Source organism: Rhinolophus ferrumequinum, chromosome 16, assembly GCF_004115265.2.
Source record: "Rhinolophus ferrumequinum isolate MPI-CBG mRhiFer1 chromosome 16, mRhiFer1_v1.p, whole genome shotgun sequence".
NCBI classification, from domain to species: domain Eukaryota; kingdom Metazoa; phylum Chordata; class Mammalia; order Chiroptera; family Rhinolophidae; genus Rhinolophus; species Rhinolophus ferrumequinum.
Genome location: NC_046299.1, coordinates 48,628,385 through 48,645,019, shown reverse-complemented (window position 1 = coordinate 48,645,019; position 16,635 = coordinate 48,628,385). Strand labels below are relative to the sequence as shown.

At 55.1% G+C, this 16,635-nt stretch overlaps 1 protein-coding gene across 6 annotated transcripts in view; it reads right to left on the bottom strand.

Moving 5' to 3' along the window:
- The window catches only part of PALD1 (phosphatase domain containing paladin 1), a 90,927-nt gene that overhangs the window by 17,701 nt on the left and 56,591 nt on the right, over nt 1–16,635 (bottom strand). For 5 of the 6 annotated variants that reach the window (XM_033131101.1, XM_033131102.1, XM_033131099.1 and 2 more), the window contains exons 3-18: nt 16,253–16,355; nt 14,944–15,123; nt 13,597–13,761; nt 12,606–12,766; nt 12,348–12,423; nt 11,414–11,565; nt 10,974–11,073; nt 10,608–10,712; nt 8,448–8,558; nt 7,888–8,016; nt 7,295–7,411; nt 7,059–7,214; nt 6,566–6,748; nt 5,211–5,351; nt 4,892–4,963; nt 437–577 (exon numbers count right to left, since the gene is read on the bottom strand). In XM_033131101.1, coding sequence (XP_032986992.1) covers nt 437–577; nt 4,892–4,963; nt 5,211–5,351; nt 6,566–6,748; nt 7,059–7,214; nt 7,295–7,411; nt 7,888–8,016; nt 8,448–8,558; nt 10,608–10,712; nt 10,974–11,073; nt 11,414–11,565; nt 12,348–12,423; nt 12,606–12,766; nt 13,597–13,761; nt 14,944–15,123; nt 16,253–16,355 — 2,092 coding nt within the window. The remainder of the gene's footprint in view (nt 1–436; nt 578–4,891; nt 4,964–5,210; nt 5,352–6,565; nt 6,749–7,058; nt 7,215–7,294; nt 7,412–7,887; nt 8,017–8,447; nt 8,559–10,607; nt 10,713–10,973; nt 11,074–11,413; nt 11,566–12,347; nt 12,424–12,605; nt 12,767–13,596; nt 13,762–14,943; nt 15,124–16,252; nt 16,356–16,635) is intronic. The other variant, XM_033131103.1, reaches the window with a different exon arrangement.

Genomic DNA, 16,635 nt, shown 5'->3' with positions numbered 1-16,635 from the left:
ATCATGCCCAGTGTCTCAGCAGCATCAGCTATTAAACCACAGGACTGCTGCCCTGCTGATAAGTAAATAGGCCCTCTCCAGAACCGCAGAGCGGCCCCATGTTCGCTGCCTCCTGCCCAGCGCCCCCATGACAGACACTAGAGGGTCAACACCGGGCACCACAGGGATCGTTCTGATTGGCTGCATGCTTGATGGGTCCCAGGGCCAAAGCAGCTGTCAGATTCTCTGAACCTCACTGCTGCGCACAGCCCACCTTACACTCCAGAATCCAAGCAGGGCCAGTTGGGGCTGGGCGTGTTTCCATTTCAGGGATCACTTCCACTTCCAGAAGGTGGAGAAGTGCCTGAGAGCCCAGGAGGGTCCATGGGACCCCTAGCACCTCACACCCTCGGCAGCCACACCCGGGGCTGTGCCCCTGGTCAGGGGTGGGGCTCACCTGGCGGTAGGTGCAGATGATGATTTCCCGCAGGTGGTAGTGCATGGGCGTCATGGTCTCACTGACCGTGTCCAGCGCTGCATCCACCTCTTTCTTCATGCGGTGCCCATCGGGCAGCAGCTGCACCACCTTCATCACCACCTGGGGCCAGAGGAGAGGCGCTGAGCAGAGGGAAAACTAAGGTAGGCAGGTGAGGCCTCCTGCCCCAGCAACAGGCTCACCCCACACCCAGGGGCACCCCAGCCTCAAGGCCCAGCCCTGACCTGCCTGCCCTCAGTTCTCAGATGAGCGTGGGGAGCAAGGGGGTTCCTGGATATCCTCAGGGGTTTAGTTTTCTAAGCAGCAGAAACCTGGCTTCAAACAAAACCTTATCAAGAACTCTAATCTACAAAACAGGTGTGGGACTGGGGCTGGTGGGGCCAGGTAGGGAATATGATGGACCTATGTGGGGGGCCTGCTGGCTCCGCTTGCACCCCGTAGCAGCCCCAAGCACTTCAGGACACCTGGCTATGGGAATGCAGTGTGGACACCACTCAGCTGATGCAAGCCCCCCTTGACTCCTGGGGAAACTGAGGCCAGAGACGGTCACTCGGTAGTGCTGGGCTCTTCCCCACCAGTGGTCCCGCTCAGCCACTCCCCTGTGGATCCTCCCTGTGAATCCACCTACTCTGTGCCCCCACAGCCAGCACCAACCCAGGCCCCCATCACCTCTCATCCCGTGTAGCAGCCCCACCTCTTCCCTGGGAGCCAGAGAGGCTTTCTGAGAAATGTGAGCCTGTCCCATGTCCCCAGCTTCAATCTCTTCATGACTCCCTTGCACTTGAAATAAAACTGAGAGCTTCCCCAGGTCTGCCCTGCCGGCATCCTGCCTCAATCATAACTGTCCCTACAGCACCATGCTTTCCTGGAGCCCCTTAATGCACCCCACCACACCCCCCAACACCCTGTCAAGTCATTTCAGAGGCCCACAGTCAAGGGCACCTGCTCATCCCTCTATGTGCGCACTTGTTTCACACCCGCTCCCCACTAGACAAAAAGCTCCCTGACCCCTAAGTGCCCTGTGGACAGCTGCTAAATGAACAAAAGGACAGAAACGTGACCTCACTCTTCTCTCCATCTGGCCGCCACCTGCACACACGGCCTACCGTCCTCATCTCCACAACTGGTCAATAGCAGGACTATCGTGTGGGGACTCTCCCCCACTCCAGCATTTCTCGGCAAGGACCAGCCCAGGGCTGGCACGCCGGCAGAGAGGGAGTCACAGCCAAGTGGGAGGAGAGGTCCCCATAACCTGGGAGAACTCAGCTAAAGGCACAAGGTCAGAAACTGTCGCACAGGGAACACCCCCAGCAGAAAACTGCAGCTTTTCCAAACTGAATGAACTGAATATCTAGCCTCTCCCCTAAATTGCTCCTCCCCGTGAATTCTTCAGCTCCTTAGCTGTCACAACCACCAGCCAGAGGTCATCCTGGGTGCCCTCTTAGCCAGTGGTCCCCGAGACCTCCCAATGGGAACTGGCCTTCTCCTGTTTGCCAGGTGGCACCCTCCTCACTCAGGCCCCGCCTCGCCTCTCCACTCCCTCCCCCACACAACTGGCCCCCCAGGATGAGAGTCTGATCACAACCTCCTCCGCCTCCCTACTGGCCTCAAGGTGTAGGTCAAACACATACTGTGGCTCTCCGAGGTCTTCACAATCTAGGTCCCCCCACCTCAGCCCCACTTCCTTTCATTCTGGCCAATCATAGCCTTAAATAGCTCCTGCTTTCCAGACTCCCACCTTTGCACACTTGACTTCCTCTGCACACTTCTCCTTCTCACCCAACGAACTCACTCATCTTTCTAAAAAATGCACTCAAATGTCACCTCCTCCATGAAGCCCTCCTGGGCTCCCTCAGCTGTACCCTCGGCCCTCAGAACTGATGTCTATTCCAGCACTCTTCACACTCTGTTGGATGTTCCCCACTGGGCTGTGGGCTCAATAGGCCCGAACTAATTGGAAAGGAAGCTGATCTAAACTGGAGAATGTCTTGGGGTAGGTGAGGACAGGAGTACAGGGGCATCTTCAGGTCAAATAATGTAACTTTGGAACACAAGCCCTGAGGTCCACTACCTGGCTTGTACTCCAACTCCATCACCTCACTAATATGGCTCTAGGGTGATGAGCTTATTAGCTCCCTGTGCCTCAGTTTTCTCATCAGTCCACTGGGATTGCAAGGGCACCTAACTCTTGGGGGCTGTGAAGGGTAAAGAAGGGAATGCATGCAGTGCTCCTAGCACAGGGCTGGCAGTGAACAAAGAGAGTTCTAACTATCACATCTGAGGGGCTGACATGAAGACAAAGAATGCGACTTGGAAATAAACCCTTGCATATATGGTCAAATGATTTCTGACAAAGATGCAAGACCATTCCATGAGGGAAAGGACATTCTTTTCAGCAAACAGTGCTGGGAAAACTGGATGTCCACATGCAAAAAAATGAATTTGGACCCTTACCTTACACTACATACACAAATTAACTCAAAATGGATCAAAGACCTAAATGTAAGATCTTAAACTATAAAACTCTTAGAAGAAAACACAGGGAAACCTTCATGACATTGGACTTGGCAATGACTTCAGAGATGTCACCATAAGCATAAGCAACAAAAGAAAAGATAGACAACTTGAACATTAAAATTTAAAATTTCTGCATTAAAGGACACTCTCAATAGTGTAAAATGTCAACCCACAGACAGGGAAAAAATATTTGCAAATCACAAGTCTGATAGGGATTGATATCTAGAACACAGAAAGAATTCCTACAACTCAACAACAACCAAACAACCCAAATCAAAAATGGGCAAAGAAGAAATTTCTCCAAGAAGATATACAAATGGCTAAATAGCACATGAAAATATGCTCAACGTCATTAGTCATTAGGGAAATGCAAATCAAATCAAAACCACAATGAGATAGCACTTCATACCCACTAGGACGGCTAGTATCAAAAACACAAACAAACAAAAACCCAGAAAACTACAAGTGTCAGCAAGGATGTAGAGAAACTGAAACCCTTGGGTTTTACTGATAGAAATGTACAATGATGCACCTACTATGGAAAAACACATGGCAGTTCCTCAAAAATTAAACAGGTACCATATGATCCAGCAATTCCACTTATGGAATTGAAAGCAGAGACTCGAACAGATACTTGTTCGCCTGTGTTCATAGTAGCATTATCCGAAATAGACAAAAGGTGAAAAGAACTCAAGCGTCCATTAACAGATGAATGGATAAACAGAATGTGGTACACACATACAATGGAATGTTATTCAGCCTTAAAAAGGAATGAAATTCTAATACATGCTTACCATGGATGAACCTTTAAGAGATTATCCTAAGTGAAATATGCCAGACACAGAAGGACAAACATTTATTACACGTACTATATTATAAGTGATTCTACTTATATGCAACATGTAGAATAGTCAAATTCATAGAGATAGAAAATAGAACGTGGTTACTAGGGGTAAGGGAGTTCTTGTTTAATGAGTATAGTTAATTTGGGAGGATGTAAAAGTTCTGGACATGGATGGTGGTGATGGTTGTACAACACCACGAATGAACTTAATGCCACAGAATTGTACACTTAAAAATGGTTTAAATGGTTATTTTTGTATTGCACATTTTATCACAATAAAAAGAATAAAAATAAAAGAATCAGCAAATCAACCAAGGAGAAAGAAGAGAGAAGAGGTCCAGGGTGAGGAAACAGCATATGCAAAGGCCCGGAAGCTGAAAGAGCTTGGCGAGTTTGAGGGCATGCATGGAAGCCAGGGGAGCGGCACAGCAGGGAAGGGCAAATGGTGAGATTGGCCAGGTAGGCAGGAGCCAACTACAACACCCACACCAGGCAGCCACGTGCAAACTCTGAGCTCCACATTCCCCACCTGTAAGAGGAAGACATTGCCACCCACTTGCAAGGTGTCTGGGAGACGACATGTGGCAGGTGCATAATACATGGGTGACTAAATCAGAAATGTTAGTGGCTGTCCATCCAGTGCCCTGGACTGAAATGGGGGTGGGGTAGGGCAGGCCAGGGGCCTGCTCCAAAGTCACCAACCACAGCTGGGTCCTAGGTGCCTATGAGGAGGTTGTCAATGCTACTCAGACGAGACGGTGGTCAGTGGCCTCCCCCAGGCCACACAGTAACTGGCCTAGCAGTAGGGTTAGGCAGGGTGAGGAGGGTCCAGTCCCCCCATCTCCAAAGGTCATCCATCAGGGTCCCAGAGCCAAGCTGCCCCATGCCTTAGTTTGCTCATCTGTGAAATGGGTACACAGAAGCACTAATGGGATGAGGTGGAAGAAGGCAACAGCACTGAGAAGAGCTCTGAAGATCCCCACCAGACCTGCCAGCAAGACTTGCCCTCTCCCCTCCCCCAGGTGTCCCCTGGGGACCCCACGGGGCACGCTCACCTCAAACTCCCCCATGGTGAATTTGGCATCAGGCACACTCACGAGCTCCTCCTCGCCCACCTCTGGGAAGCCCTGAGGGAGAACAGCTGCTGGGATGGGGCGCTCTCCTACCCAAACTACCTCTCCCTCACGCCAGGAGCCCCTTGCCAGGGGTCTGCCAGCCCCTCCTGTCCTCTGCCCAGGACTGATGGGAGGGGGCTCGGAGACCACACCTGGCATCACCTCTGCCCCCCACACCCTGCTGGCGTAGTGTTCCCAGGGGCCGAGTGCCCAGCCTGCCTGGGCAGACCCCTGTCCTCACACAGGAGGCCTCACATACTCGGATGTGCCAGAAGGCGAGCACAGCCACCACCATGGCGGTCGTGGTCCGGCCCTGGCCGCTGAGGCAGCTGAACACGAAGCCGGTGCCCGTGTCCTTGGCGAGGGCAGCCCGCAGGACCTCCAGCAGTTGGTCAAAATCCTGCGTGGAGAGACCAAGGTCTGAGTCAGTGGGTGCTCCTGGCTGCACAGACTCCAGAGGTGGCTCACCCCCCAAAAGGTCGTGCGCGCCCTGGGCTAGGCTCTGTGTCGGGCTCACCACCTGCATACACACTCTCACCTCACTGCAGGTCACACAAGACCATGTTCATGCAAACAGCCCCACCCCTGTGCAAGCGTGACCTCCACCCCAGGACGGACCGCGACTGGACATCGGATCAGACACACACACACACACACACACACACACACACACCCCTGGAGCTCCTGTTGCCCACAGTCGACCAGGCAGAACATGCACACGTGCACACACTCCCATGTGCTGCACCCCCAGACATGCATGGACCCCCTGCTCTACTGCCCTCTTGATAGGGACCCAACTCAGGTCCCCCGGCCTGAGGGCAGTCTTGACCGCCCGCAGCGGGTCACTGCCGTGTGTGGCCACCAGGGGACGACAAACTATGGGCAACCAGACCCACAGAGCAAGGGGAGGCAGGAAATCCAAGCCTGATCACCACCTCTCACAGGAGCACATTACCGGCCCTGCAGGCACCCCGCACACACCCACACAGACACGTCACCCACACAGATATGTCACACAGGCACACAGCGACCCTCACACAATACATGCCAGGCACACACACCACACAGATGTATCTGCATACCTTAAAGACACACTACACACACATCCACAGACACGTACGTCACAGACCTACAGATATGACACACACACAAACACCTTCCGTCACACACAGCATCCCGTAACACCGTCCTCCACAAACCCCATACACGTACCACACCACATGACTCCCCAAAAGGCACACTGTCCACACTTAAACCCTAGTAAAGATATCCATCACAGATGCCATAAAAATACACACCCCGCACACATATACACACTGCACAACGACAGCCACAGCCACTCTAAACAGTCCCCCAACAGACTCATATACCACAAACACCATGGACAGCTCACCTCCCCACATACACCTGAGCACGTAACAAATGCACGTGCACGTGTGTGTGTGCAAACACCAAGCTCGGAAGGGATGTAAAGAAACCACCAAATCTGCACCCTTGTAGGACGAGCTCCCGGTCCCTCCGCAGAGCTATGCCCACAGCCAAGGCCCCAGCCAGAGGGGAGGCGGGAGGACCTCCTCTCCCTCGGCACAGGCCTCGCCTACCTGGCCCCCTCACCTCCTCGCGGGGGGCACAGAAGTCGGGCATGGGGACGCGGTGGTAGGTGAGGCCAGGGCAGGCCCTGCGGTGCTGACTGAAGACCTCCTTCACGGTGAGGCACGTCTGGAACCTGTGGGTCCGTGGGCCCTCCACCCCTGGGCGAGGCATGCACAGGTGGGCCTTTAGCTGGGTCTCCAGGTTCTAGGGAAGGTGGGACAGAGCGCACAGGCCGCTGAGGCCGCCTCTAGGTCAGTCCCAAAAGACCAGAGCATGCTCTGGCCAGGACCCTGCCTGCCCCTTCCGGAGCCTCAGCAGTCATAACCAGACCCGGAGCCAGGCAAGTGGCCGTAGGGGGAGTCCTGCATCAGCCACTCCCTGAAATGGATTCTCTTGGGGCCTCAGTCTCTCCATCTGTAGAATAGGAGAGCACAGGACCCTCTACAGACCCTCCCAGGCCAAGTCCCCAGGACGCCTCCAAGGTACGGGCGTGTAGAAGGCAGAAGGGCCTCACCTCTAGTTGGTCAGCTGTCATGGGGGGTCCATGCCACCGCAGGCTGTGGCTGTGCCCATCGCACTCCAGCACAGCCTCCTCTCTCAGGTTGACCCAAACGACCTGCCGCAGCTTCCGCTTGGCATCAGTCAGGTAGGCCAGGATACTCCCCAGGGCCTGGGGACACAGGAGTGAGCTCAGCGAAAGGGCTCAACCTCCCCCCGCACCCCACCAGCCCACAAGCGGACCCAGGTCACCTTGGCACTGGGCTGGGCTGTGCCATAGATGGGCATTCGGGACACCCGCCGGAAGTTGGCCACGTCCATCTCTCTGATGGTGCTCAGTGCATCTGGGGAGATGAGGTCATCCGCCCCCTGTGGGGAAACAGCAAGGCTGGGACCCAGGACAGCCACTGAGACGTTTAGAGCCAGCGTGAGGGGAGCCAAGGAGGGCAGGACCAGCACTTCACAGCTTACAAAGCACGTCTGCACACTCGGAGCTTCACTACAGCCCTGGCAAGGAGAAGGGGGATGGTCCCCACTCTCCAGATGAGGAAGCTGAGGCTCGAGGATGAGGAACCGGTGGCAAAGACTCTAGAACCAGTTGTCCAGACTCCCTGCCCAGAGTACTTGGGTTTGAGACTGAGCAGAGGGGACTAGAACAGAGGCTGAAGCTGCACCTGCTCCTTGAGGCCTGCGAGTGACCCCGTTATGCTCACAAGAAGATTCCGCCACCCCCACAGGCTGTCACCCCTTTGCCTCCTGGGAAAGCAATGCTTTACCCAACCCCACAGGAATCAAGGGCCAGCCCCCACACATTGCCACTTCCCCAGACAGACAGACACACTCACCAGAGAGCCCTTGGCGATGAGATCCCCAGGGGCCACAGGCCCCGCTGAGCTCAGTGTCACAGGCAGGCGATACAGCTCGGGGTGGGCACACAGCCAGCGGCTGAAACTGAGGGCAAAGGCCAGCGGGTACTGCAGCCCGAGGCAGAGAGAGACGGGAGTTCAGGGGCACAGGGCCATCCTGAACTCTCCCTGCCTGCGCTGTGGTTGGGGGGCCCCAAGAGACATCCATGATGGCCCCAGAAGGGGATGAGGGGGTGGGGAGCAAGGAGCAGGACAGCTGAAGCAAGATCCTTCTGGGCCCAGATGCCCTGGCCAAGCACAGAGACTGGCGCCCAGGGGAGAGAGGTGGGGTCCCCTTTTCCCAGTACTGCTCAGGGAGCAGCCCTCCCTCTATCTGGGTGTCTCTTCACCTCCCCTACACCTTTCTTCCTCTAGAACCAACACACATGTCCCCACTCTCCTTCCCAGCTCCACAGGGATCCCTGATGACCCCATGTCTGTCACTGTGGTGGGGAGGCTGGAGGGAATCCCATGTGGGTCCACTCCTCCCCAGGCCCCACCTGCTCATGGAGATAGTAGTTAAACACAATCAGGTAGAAATATCGCTCCAGACTCCGCAGCGCCCTCTGCCGAACACCGTGCTGGCTGTTGCTTCCCTGAAAGGAGGGGACCAGGAGGGAGAGTGGGGAGGTAAAGACGGTGCTGCCAGAGCCACCCCGTCCCCACCCCAGGAAGGGCAGGAGGTAAGCCTCAGAAATCCCCAGAAGACAATCTGCTCCTCCCTTCATCACACAGTTCTGCCAGGCTGGAAGTTCTTCCAAGCATCTAAGCCTACCCCATTTGCAGCAGATAACCGGCAGTTCAGGGACAGCTATGGTGACTACAGCAGGCATTGCAGTTCTGCCCCTGAGCCCAGAGACAGGCTGGGGCTCCCCGCTTTGCTCCAACGCCACCCACCGTGCAGGGCAGTGTACCCCTCTGTGTTGAAGCAGCAAGTGTATCAACACTCTTCCCTGAGCCAGTGACCCTCCCTACGAGAAAACAAACAGACTCTCATGACAGCACTCCAAGGGGCCATAATCATGACTGCGGTCATAAACTGAGGTTCAGAATAACGAAGTGACTTGTTCAAAGTCACACGGCTGATGGGTCCCCAAACAAGTATCCTAACCCTCCCCTCTGGGTGGGGGCTTGTCAAAGAAGGGCTTAATTCCTCGAGTCCCTCCCTGTTTCAGCCTTCAGATCTCAGGGTTCTCTGGCTGGGTCCATACTACCTTCCAGAGGGCAAGGCAGACTGGGACAGGCCCAAAAGAAAGGTCACAGCCTTTGATGAAGTTGAATTCCATCTTTGGGAATCTAGGCCAGCAAACTCTTATGTCTATAAAAGGCCAAACAGTAAGTACTCTAGGTCTGCAGGCTACATGGTCTGTTTCCACTGTTCAACTCTGCCCCCGCAGCGTAAGAGAACCATAGACAGCACAGAAATGACTGGGCAAGACCATGTCTCGGCAAAACGTATTTACAAAAACAGGTGACGGGCTGGACTTGGCCCGTGGGCTGCAGCGTGCCAGGCCCTCATCCAGACTAAGGCGAAAAAATTCTAAACGCACAGAAACCTCATCTTCATGAAGCTACTCGACGTAAAAGTGTTCAGTGATGAGAAACTGAAAGTGACTCAACTGCCCACCAAGAAGGGGCCCGTCTAGGAAATCGTGGCTGGTGACATGCCAGGGACACCTGGTCTAGGTCAGGCCCCCTTCCAAGTGCTGCATGGATCTTATCTGACCTACTCCTCACACCAACCCTCTGGGATTGTTATCATTTGGGGCCCCATTGTACAAGTGGGCAACTTGAGCCGTTCAGCAGGTTGCCCACATCCGTGCACCTGTAGGGGGCAGCGCCTGTGACCGGAAGCCAGGCGGTCAGGCCAGAAGCCGCACTCATAACCTATCAGGTCAATGACGGCTGAACCACATAACGGGCGTCAGTTATACAACCCGGAAAATCTCAGTGACGACAACCAGGTATGGGCATGGGAACGACAAGACAAAACAAGCAGGATACACACTGCACACCGGGGTAACCTACCCGACAACATCATAAATAGAAAAATGAAGGAAGCCAACCTCATGAGCTCCCAGCAGGCGACTACAGGTGATTTTTTCCCTTCTCTAATTTCTCACTTTTCCATATATGATACTGCTTTTAGAAGATGTTCTTTTAAAGAATTACAGGAGAAAAAGGCTCTGCAGGCTTTAGATTCTTTCCATGCATTGTGTGCAAACACTGTCAAGCCGACCTCCTCTCCCCAGAGTGTGGGGAAAGGCCGGAGGAGACAGCCCAAGAGCCCAGCACTCTTCCAGAAGCAGTGGGCTGGACCAAACCTTCCCAAAGAAACACCAAGGATTTTATTTGCAGGGGGAGCCCTGAGCAGTCTGGAAAGTATTTGGATCCAGAGGCCCCCAGCACGCCGCCGGCAGCCCCTTCCTCCATCCTGTTTATTCTGCAGCGAGGGGACCCGGCAGGGAAAGTAAACTTCTCCTCTTCCCCGTCTGTCCTTCCTGCAGGCCCAGCTCTCCTATCTACCCCTTCCTCTGAAAGCTACTCCTCTTGTGGGAGGAGAAACACCCAGGAAAAGTCAATCTGAAAGAAGTCAGTCAACAGGCCTAACAAACGAGGCTGCAGGGTTTGTGCAAAAGCAGAAGCTCTCCAAGCCTCACCTGGGCTGGGCTATCCGGCCGAATGCCTTCCAGCTTCCTCTGGTTTTCCAAGACTATTTCCTTCAGGTCATGCAATTCAGCACAGGCAGTGACGGCTCTGTCCACCTGACGCCAGGGACCAAGGAAAAGAAGAGCGAAGAGCAGTGGGAAAGGAGGAGAGCCAAGGAAAGATAAGATGGTGAGAGATAGGAAGAGAGAGCGAGACAAAGAGAGAAAGAGAGAAAGAGACAGAGACAGAGAGAGAGAGAGAGAGAGAGAGCGAGAGAGAGAGAGAGAGAGAGAGAGAGAACATGATTGGCCAAGGAGAAAGCCTTCACCAGTGTGGAGTGAATGCCCCCGGTGCCCCCGCCCAGGCCCCTTGCTCACCTCCTCCACCATCTTCCTTCCCTGGGGCACAGTGTGGAGGAAGCTCTGGATCACCTGGAGTTGTTCCAAGGGCAGTGGCTTGCTCTTCGAGGGGATAGGCCTGAGAAGGAAGGAGGCAGTAGCACAATCAGCACTCCCAGAGGCCTCTAGGATGGCCCCGCTCTTAACACTCCCCCATTCATACGGCTGCTGGAGGCACCAGGTTACAGGCTCCCAGTCTGCCTTTTGAAATCACGATGGGGGACACAAGGGGCATTTCTGCTATGGAGGAAACTGAGGCCCAGAAAGGTCAAGTGACTTTCTCCAGGTCACCGACCAAGTCTATGGCAAACCAGAAAAAGAACCCCAGCTGCCCGGTTTCTAGCTCTGACTCTGAGCTCCTGGTATGTCCCCAGCATATTGGGGCAGCCCCTTGGGGCACTGGGCCCTATGGCACTTACTCCAGCCTGGAGGCAGTCCCACTGTGATGAAACAGGATGAGGGTACCCAGGATCATGCCCAGGTTGGTCCTGCCCACGCCCGTCTGGCAGCTGAAGAGGAGAGCAGGGGGCGGGCCGTGGGCATCTCGGAGCAGGAGCAGACTGGGGGTCTCCTAGGGAAGGACCATGTATATCACACAATAGCGGGACCCAGAAACCCCTTGGCCGAGGACCAAGTGGGGGGGGGGTTCATGACACAGGCTCACCCCCACCCTACAACTGCGGCAAGGCAAGGCCAAACAGCCACTCAGCCTCTTTGCCAAACCCCACAACCTGATCTGCTCCACCTGCCCCCTTGGTGCGCAGGCCCTGCCGCCTTCCCAGACCCTGGAGGAGTCCAAGAAACTAGCTCTGGAAGTGAGAACTCATCAGAAGGCATATCAGAAGATATGGGCATATCAGAAGATATGCCCATATCTAACGCCCAGTGAGATGCTAATTAAATAAGGGGTTGGGATAGAAACACCACCAGGACGCAGGAAGTATCAGTAGAAGAGTCCAGAGGGTAAGAATTTCAGCTCCAGTAAAGAAATGAACTTGAGGTCTAGAGGTTCAAATATTGTCCAAGATTACACAGCAAGTTACCAGCCCGGTCAGCCAAAGTCCAGGACTGGGCTCTCTCATTAGAGAAAATACAAATACAGAGCCACACACACACATATTCACACATCCCACACACAGACACAGATGTGTACACACACAACCCCCATACACACGTTTACATACCCAACGCATTTGACACCATACGTAACACAGAACGAGCACTTCTTCTGAGGAAATCCCGAGGCCACACCTGCCCTGAGCAGCTCCATGGAGACAGAGCCTAGACACAGACCCACTCCCCAGGCCCTTGCACCCCCGCTGTGCTCCCACCACCCCTCCCACCCCCACTTACCCGGATGACACTGACAAAGGCATCAAACTGGGCTTCCAGGGGGGCCCCTTGCTCTGGCAGGGGCAGGCGGTGGAACCTGCCAGGTGAGGGGAGCAGCCCATCAGGCAGGCCACAGACTCTGGGCATCCCCCTACCCTTGCATTCCCACGGGAGAGACAGGTGTGGGGAATGTAGCTCCACCTCCAGCCGGTGAGGCGGAGGCCACAGCAGAGAGCGGGCCCACACCCTGAGGTCCTGCCCAGGACTGGCCGCCGGTACCTGTAGGTGGGCTGCAGGAAGAGGGGCCGCTTGTACACCTCCTCGGTCACCTGCAGATCCTCCTCACCCCGGATGGCCACGGCGTGGGGCTCGCCCCGCAGGTCCTCAGTGTTGTGGTACACGTGGTATGTGTTCCCGCTCAGCTGGGCAAAGTCGTGGACCTAGATGGAGGGGTGGGGGTCAGAGGGCCTTCCTGGCTGAGCTCTGGAGTGACTGGGCCACACCAAGGCCACGGACAGGCTGCTTTTCCCCCCGGGGAACTACATGGCCAGGGTTGCTCTATATGCCCTGGTAATCCTGAGGGCAGCCCCCTAGGCTAGGCTCACATGGCCCCCACCGGGGCCAGGTAGGAAGGGCTCTGCCCAGTGGGCAGCAGGAATTAGCTGCCAGACGGAAGGCCAGGGTGAGGCTCGGTCAGCTGGGAGCTAGAGAGGAGTCCTGAAAGGAAGATGGGCAGACTCCCGATGGTCAGTGCAGCCTGGTTCCTGCCCACGGAACTATGGGTGGGGAGGCAGCATGACCCCCACACTCCCTTTACACAACTCTGTGGTGTGGCTACAGCCTCATGGATCTTGACAAACCTTGCAGAGGAGCAAGACAGAGGAACCTCAGACACAGACAGAGGCCCACAAGAGAAGGGGTTCACCCCAGGCCTCACAGCTCACGGAAGACTGAACTTCATTCAGTCTTGGGCTCCTAGTCTAGTGCTGTTTTCACTCCACCAGACCCCTTTCTAAGTAAGGATGTGGAGTATGGAATAGAAAGGAGGGTGCAAAAGGGACCGAAGCAAACAGAGTCGAGAATAGGAAGTCCTTCCTCCGGCTGCCCGTGAACGGCCCTTGCAGTCAGCCACTCACCCAAGCAGGGCAGATACTTAAGTGGGTGAGTACGGGCCAGTGAGAGCAACGCTGAGCTATGGGCTGGGGTCTCAACTCCGCTGTCGGAGGCGCCCCAGGGAGGGGGGCCTCCCACCCATACCAGGGGCCCTCACCTCTTTCCGGATGGCCAGCTCTAAGCTCTCTGCCTGGACCCCAGGCCCAAGGCCCTGCAGGTTCTCGTGAAGGTTCTGCTTGTCTCGAGGGGTGCAAGGCACAAAGTCCTCCTCAGCACGCAGAAACAGCACAGGCTCCTCCCGCACACAGAAGATGACACACTCCTGCCGGGAGCCCCAGGAGGACGGGAGCCATCACCACTGCGGGCGTGGGCTCCCGCTCCACTACCCACCTCTGGGCCTTGGAGCAGCCCACTGCCCCCCCCAGGGCCTGTCACCCCACCCTGACCCTCTAGCCTGACTCCCCCAAGAAGCAGAGCGCAGCCCGAATGCCACCTGCTGCTCACCCTCCCTCGTCTCAGGGCCAACATCCTTCAGCTGAATCTTGTGGTGTTAATTCCCGCTTTGTAGCAACATTATCAATACATCTTTTCTCCCTTCAGGGACTAGAGGTTCCTCACAGGTAGAATCATATCCTGGTCATTGTCATATCCCCATAATTCCTAGCACGGAGCCCTGGATAAATCAAGTGCTTGAAAAACATCAGCTGAAGAGATGAATGCCCACTGCCACCACGTAATCATTCATTCACTGTGTGCCATCCAGAGGGAGGTAAGTGGACGGACCCCACGCTGGAGGAACCTGCAGTCAAGCTGGGAAAATGGGATCTCCACACAGCTAACACCCCCACCCCACTCTGGTTCATTCAAAGCTTCTCCCTCTTAACCCCAGGTCAAATCAGATACTGGGAGCCCGCAATGAGCCTGAAATCACAGTGTCCTCTGTCCTGGAGACACTCAAAACCCCACTTCGACAGCAGGCAGGAGAGAAGCATCACTGAAAGCAGGCACTTGGAGTCCAGGTGTCTGGGTTTGGGTCCTGGGACACCACTCATGAGCTGTGTCACTTATTCTCTCTGGGCCTCAGTTTCCTCCTCTATAAAATGGGAAAATAACTGCCCCACCGTCATAGGGTGGATATGAGGCTAGTTATGTTAGTTGTGATCATCAGCCTGAGACTCTCTCGTTATGACCTGGCCCCTCTTCTCACCCAGTCACCCTCCCCACTTCCTCTGAGGTTCTGAGTGGGGTGTATGAAGGACTTCTGATCTTGGGGCTACCTGTCTACACAGGACAATACAATAAACATTTGCCCAGAATTTCCCAACCATGCTGACCACAGTGACCACCATGGGATTTAAGGCCTGGTCGGGCCTGGTCCAGGTTGCCAGCCGCCCTCCCTGTCACACGGACAGACTCCTCCAGAGCCTGTGAAGTCGTCCCTCCTGGGACCCCCTTCCCCCAGATCTAAGGGTTTCGCCCCTGCCTCAGAAGTGACCGCGCTTACCTTGTGTCCGTCCTTCTGGAGTTTTTGGAGGACCTGCCTGAAACCCGAGGGGCTGGGCTGCCCCATGCCAAACACGGCAAGCCCGCCTCGCACCTGCCGGAAGTTGGGGGCCCCACAGCTCCGCACGGTTCCCAGCACGTCCATCTTCTCAGCAACATCCCGTACCAAGAAGTAGCGTCCCTGGCAGTGGGAAAGCCACAGGGGGTCACTCAGAGGACTCAGGTGGGGCTCTGTCCCAGGTCCCAGGGAACAGGGAGCAGGGGGATGAGACATGGTCCTCAAGTTCTCTGTAGGCTCACAGAAAAAAACAGATAAAATACGTGACCATCTGTGATCTTGGGAATGGTGTCACAGAATGCAGGAAAAGGAAAGACAACTCCTCCTGAGTGGCAATCTGAGAAGGCTTCATGTAGGAGGTGGCATCTGAGCCAGGCCTTGAAGAAGAGGAGCAGGGAGAGGCACTCCAGGGACAGGAAACTGAAGCTGGCTATGGGGTGGACTCACAGCTCTCTGGGAGAAAGACAAAGGTCCCTCACCCCCAGAGGAAGTGCATGGAGAACAGGCCCGAATAGGGACTTATAGCTAGGGCAGCAGGAATCAACTAGAGGAGACTGTGCTAGCCCCTTCGTAGGGCCCTACAGACGAGTAGGGCTCTTCTCTCTCCAGCCGGGGTGAACGGATGCCACGACTACAGAGAGAGAAAAACACTATTCGGGGATCAGGAGAGAGCCGGGGAACCAAAAGAGTTCCCTCTTGGGGAAAAAAGAACCCTGAGGTCATCTTGTCCACCCCCCTGCCTCCGGTGGGACCACACAGACATTGCTGGCAGATAAATGGGACCAGTTCTTCCAGATGCCAGAAATTCCCAGCTATTTTTTCAGCAAATAGAGGTTAATCGTCAATTATTCATTCGTCGTTCATTCATTTACTATTTACTGAGCACCTACACTGCACCCAAGCACTGTTCTGGAGCCTAGGGCTACAGCAGTGAACAACATAGATGAAAAGTCATCTGTCCTTGTGGACTGTACTTTCTAGGGGATATTTAAGGTAAGAAATAAATAAAGTCGGGATGGGGTGTAGGTAGGCTGGGACCAGGCAGGGGATGGACGGAGAGAGAAGAGCAGGAGCTCCACAGGGCAGGAGGAACGGGCCCCAGGAAACCAGGGGGTGAGAGTAAATGGGACAAGGGCACCAGAGGTTGGGGTGAGACAGTGAAACAAAGACTAGGGACAGTAGGGGAAGCCAGAAGAGATAAGGGAGAGAACCTGTGATGAAGGAGGACAGGAGGGGAGAGGTCTGACCTCACCTGCACCAGGTAGTGCTCAGGGGTGGTGTCTGAGAGCCGGCCCAGCGTGTAATGGGCCTTGAGCAGCTCATCGTGGATCTGAAACTCCTCTTTGCAGTTGTACCTGCCAGGGGCAGACAGAGACGAAGTCAGGCAACCTCCATGACCAGACCCCACATCAGGGTCACCCCACTCCCACCCATGTGGCTACCTATTTGTGGCAGAGACTGCCCCTTGTACCCCAAGATCTACTCTCCCCTTCGTCAGCAACAGAACCTTGGAATTGGGACTGAGCCACTCAACTGAAGATTACATTTCCCAGCCTCCCTTTTAACTCGTATGGTCACGTGATTCAGTTCTGGCCAAGGAGGTGTGAGGAAAAGTGCTGTGTGCAACTGCTTGGC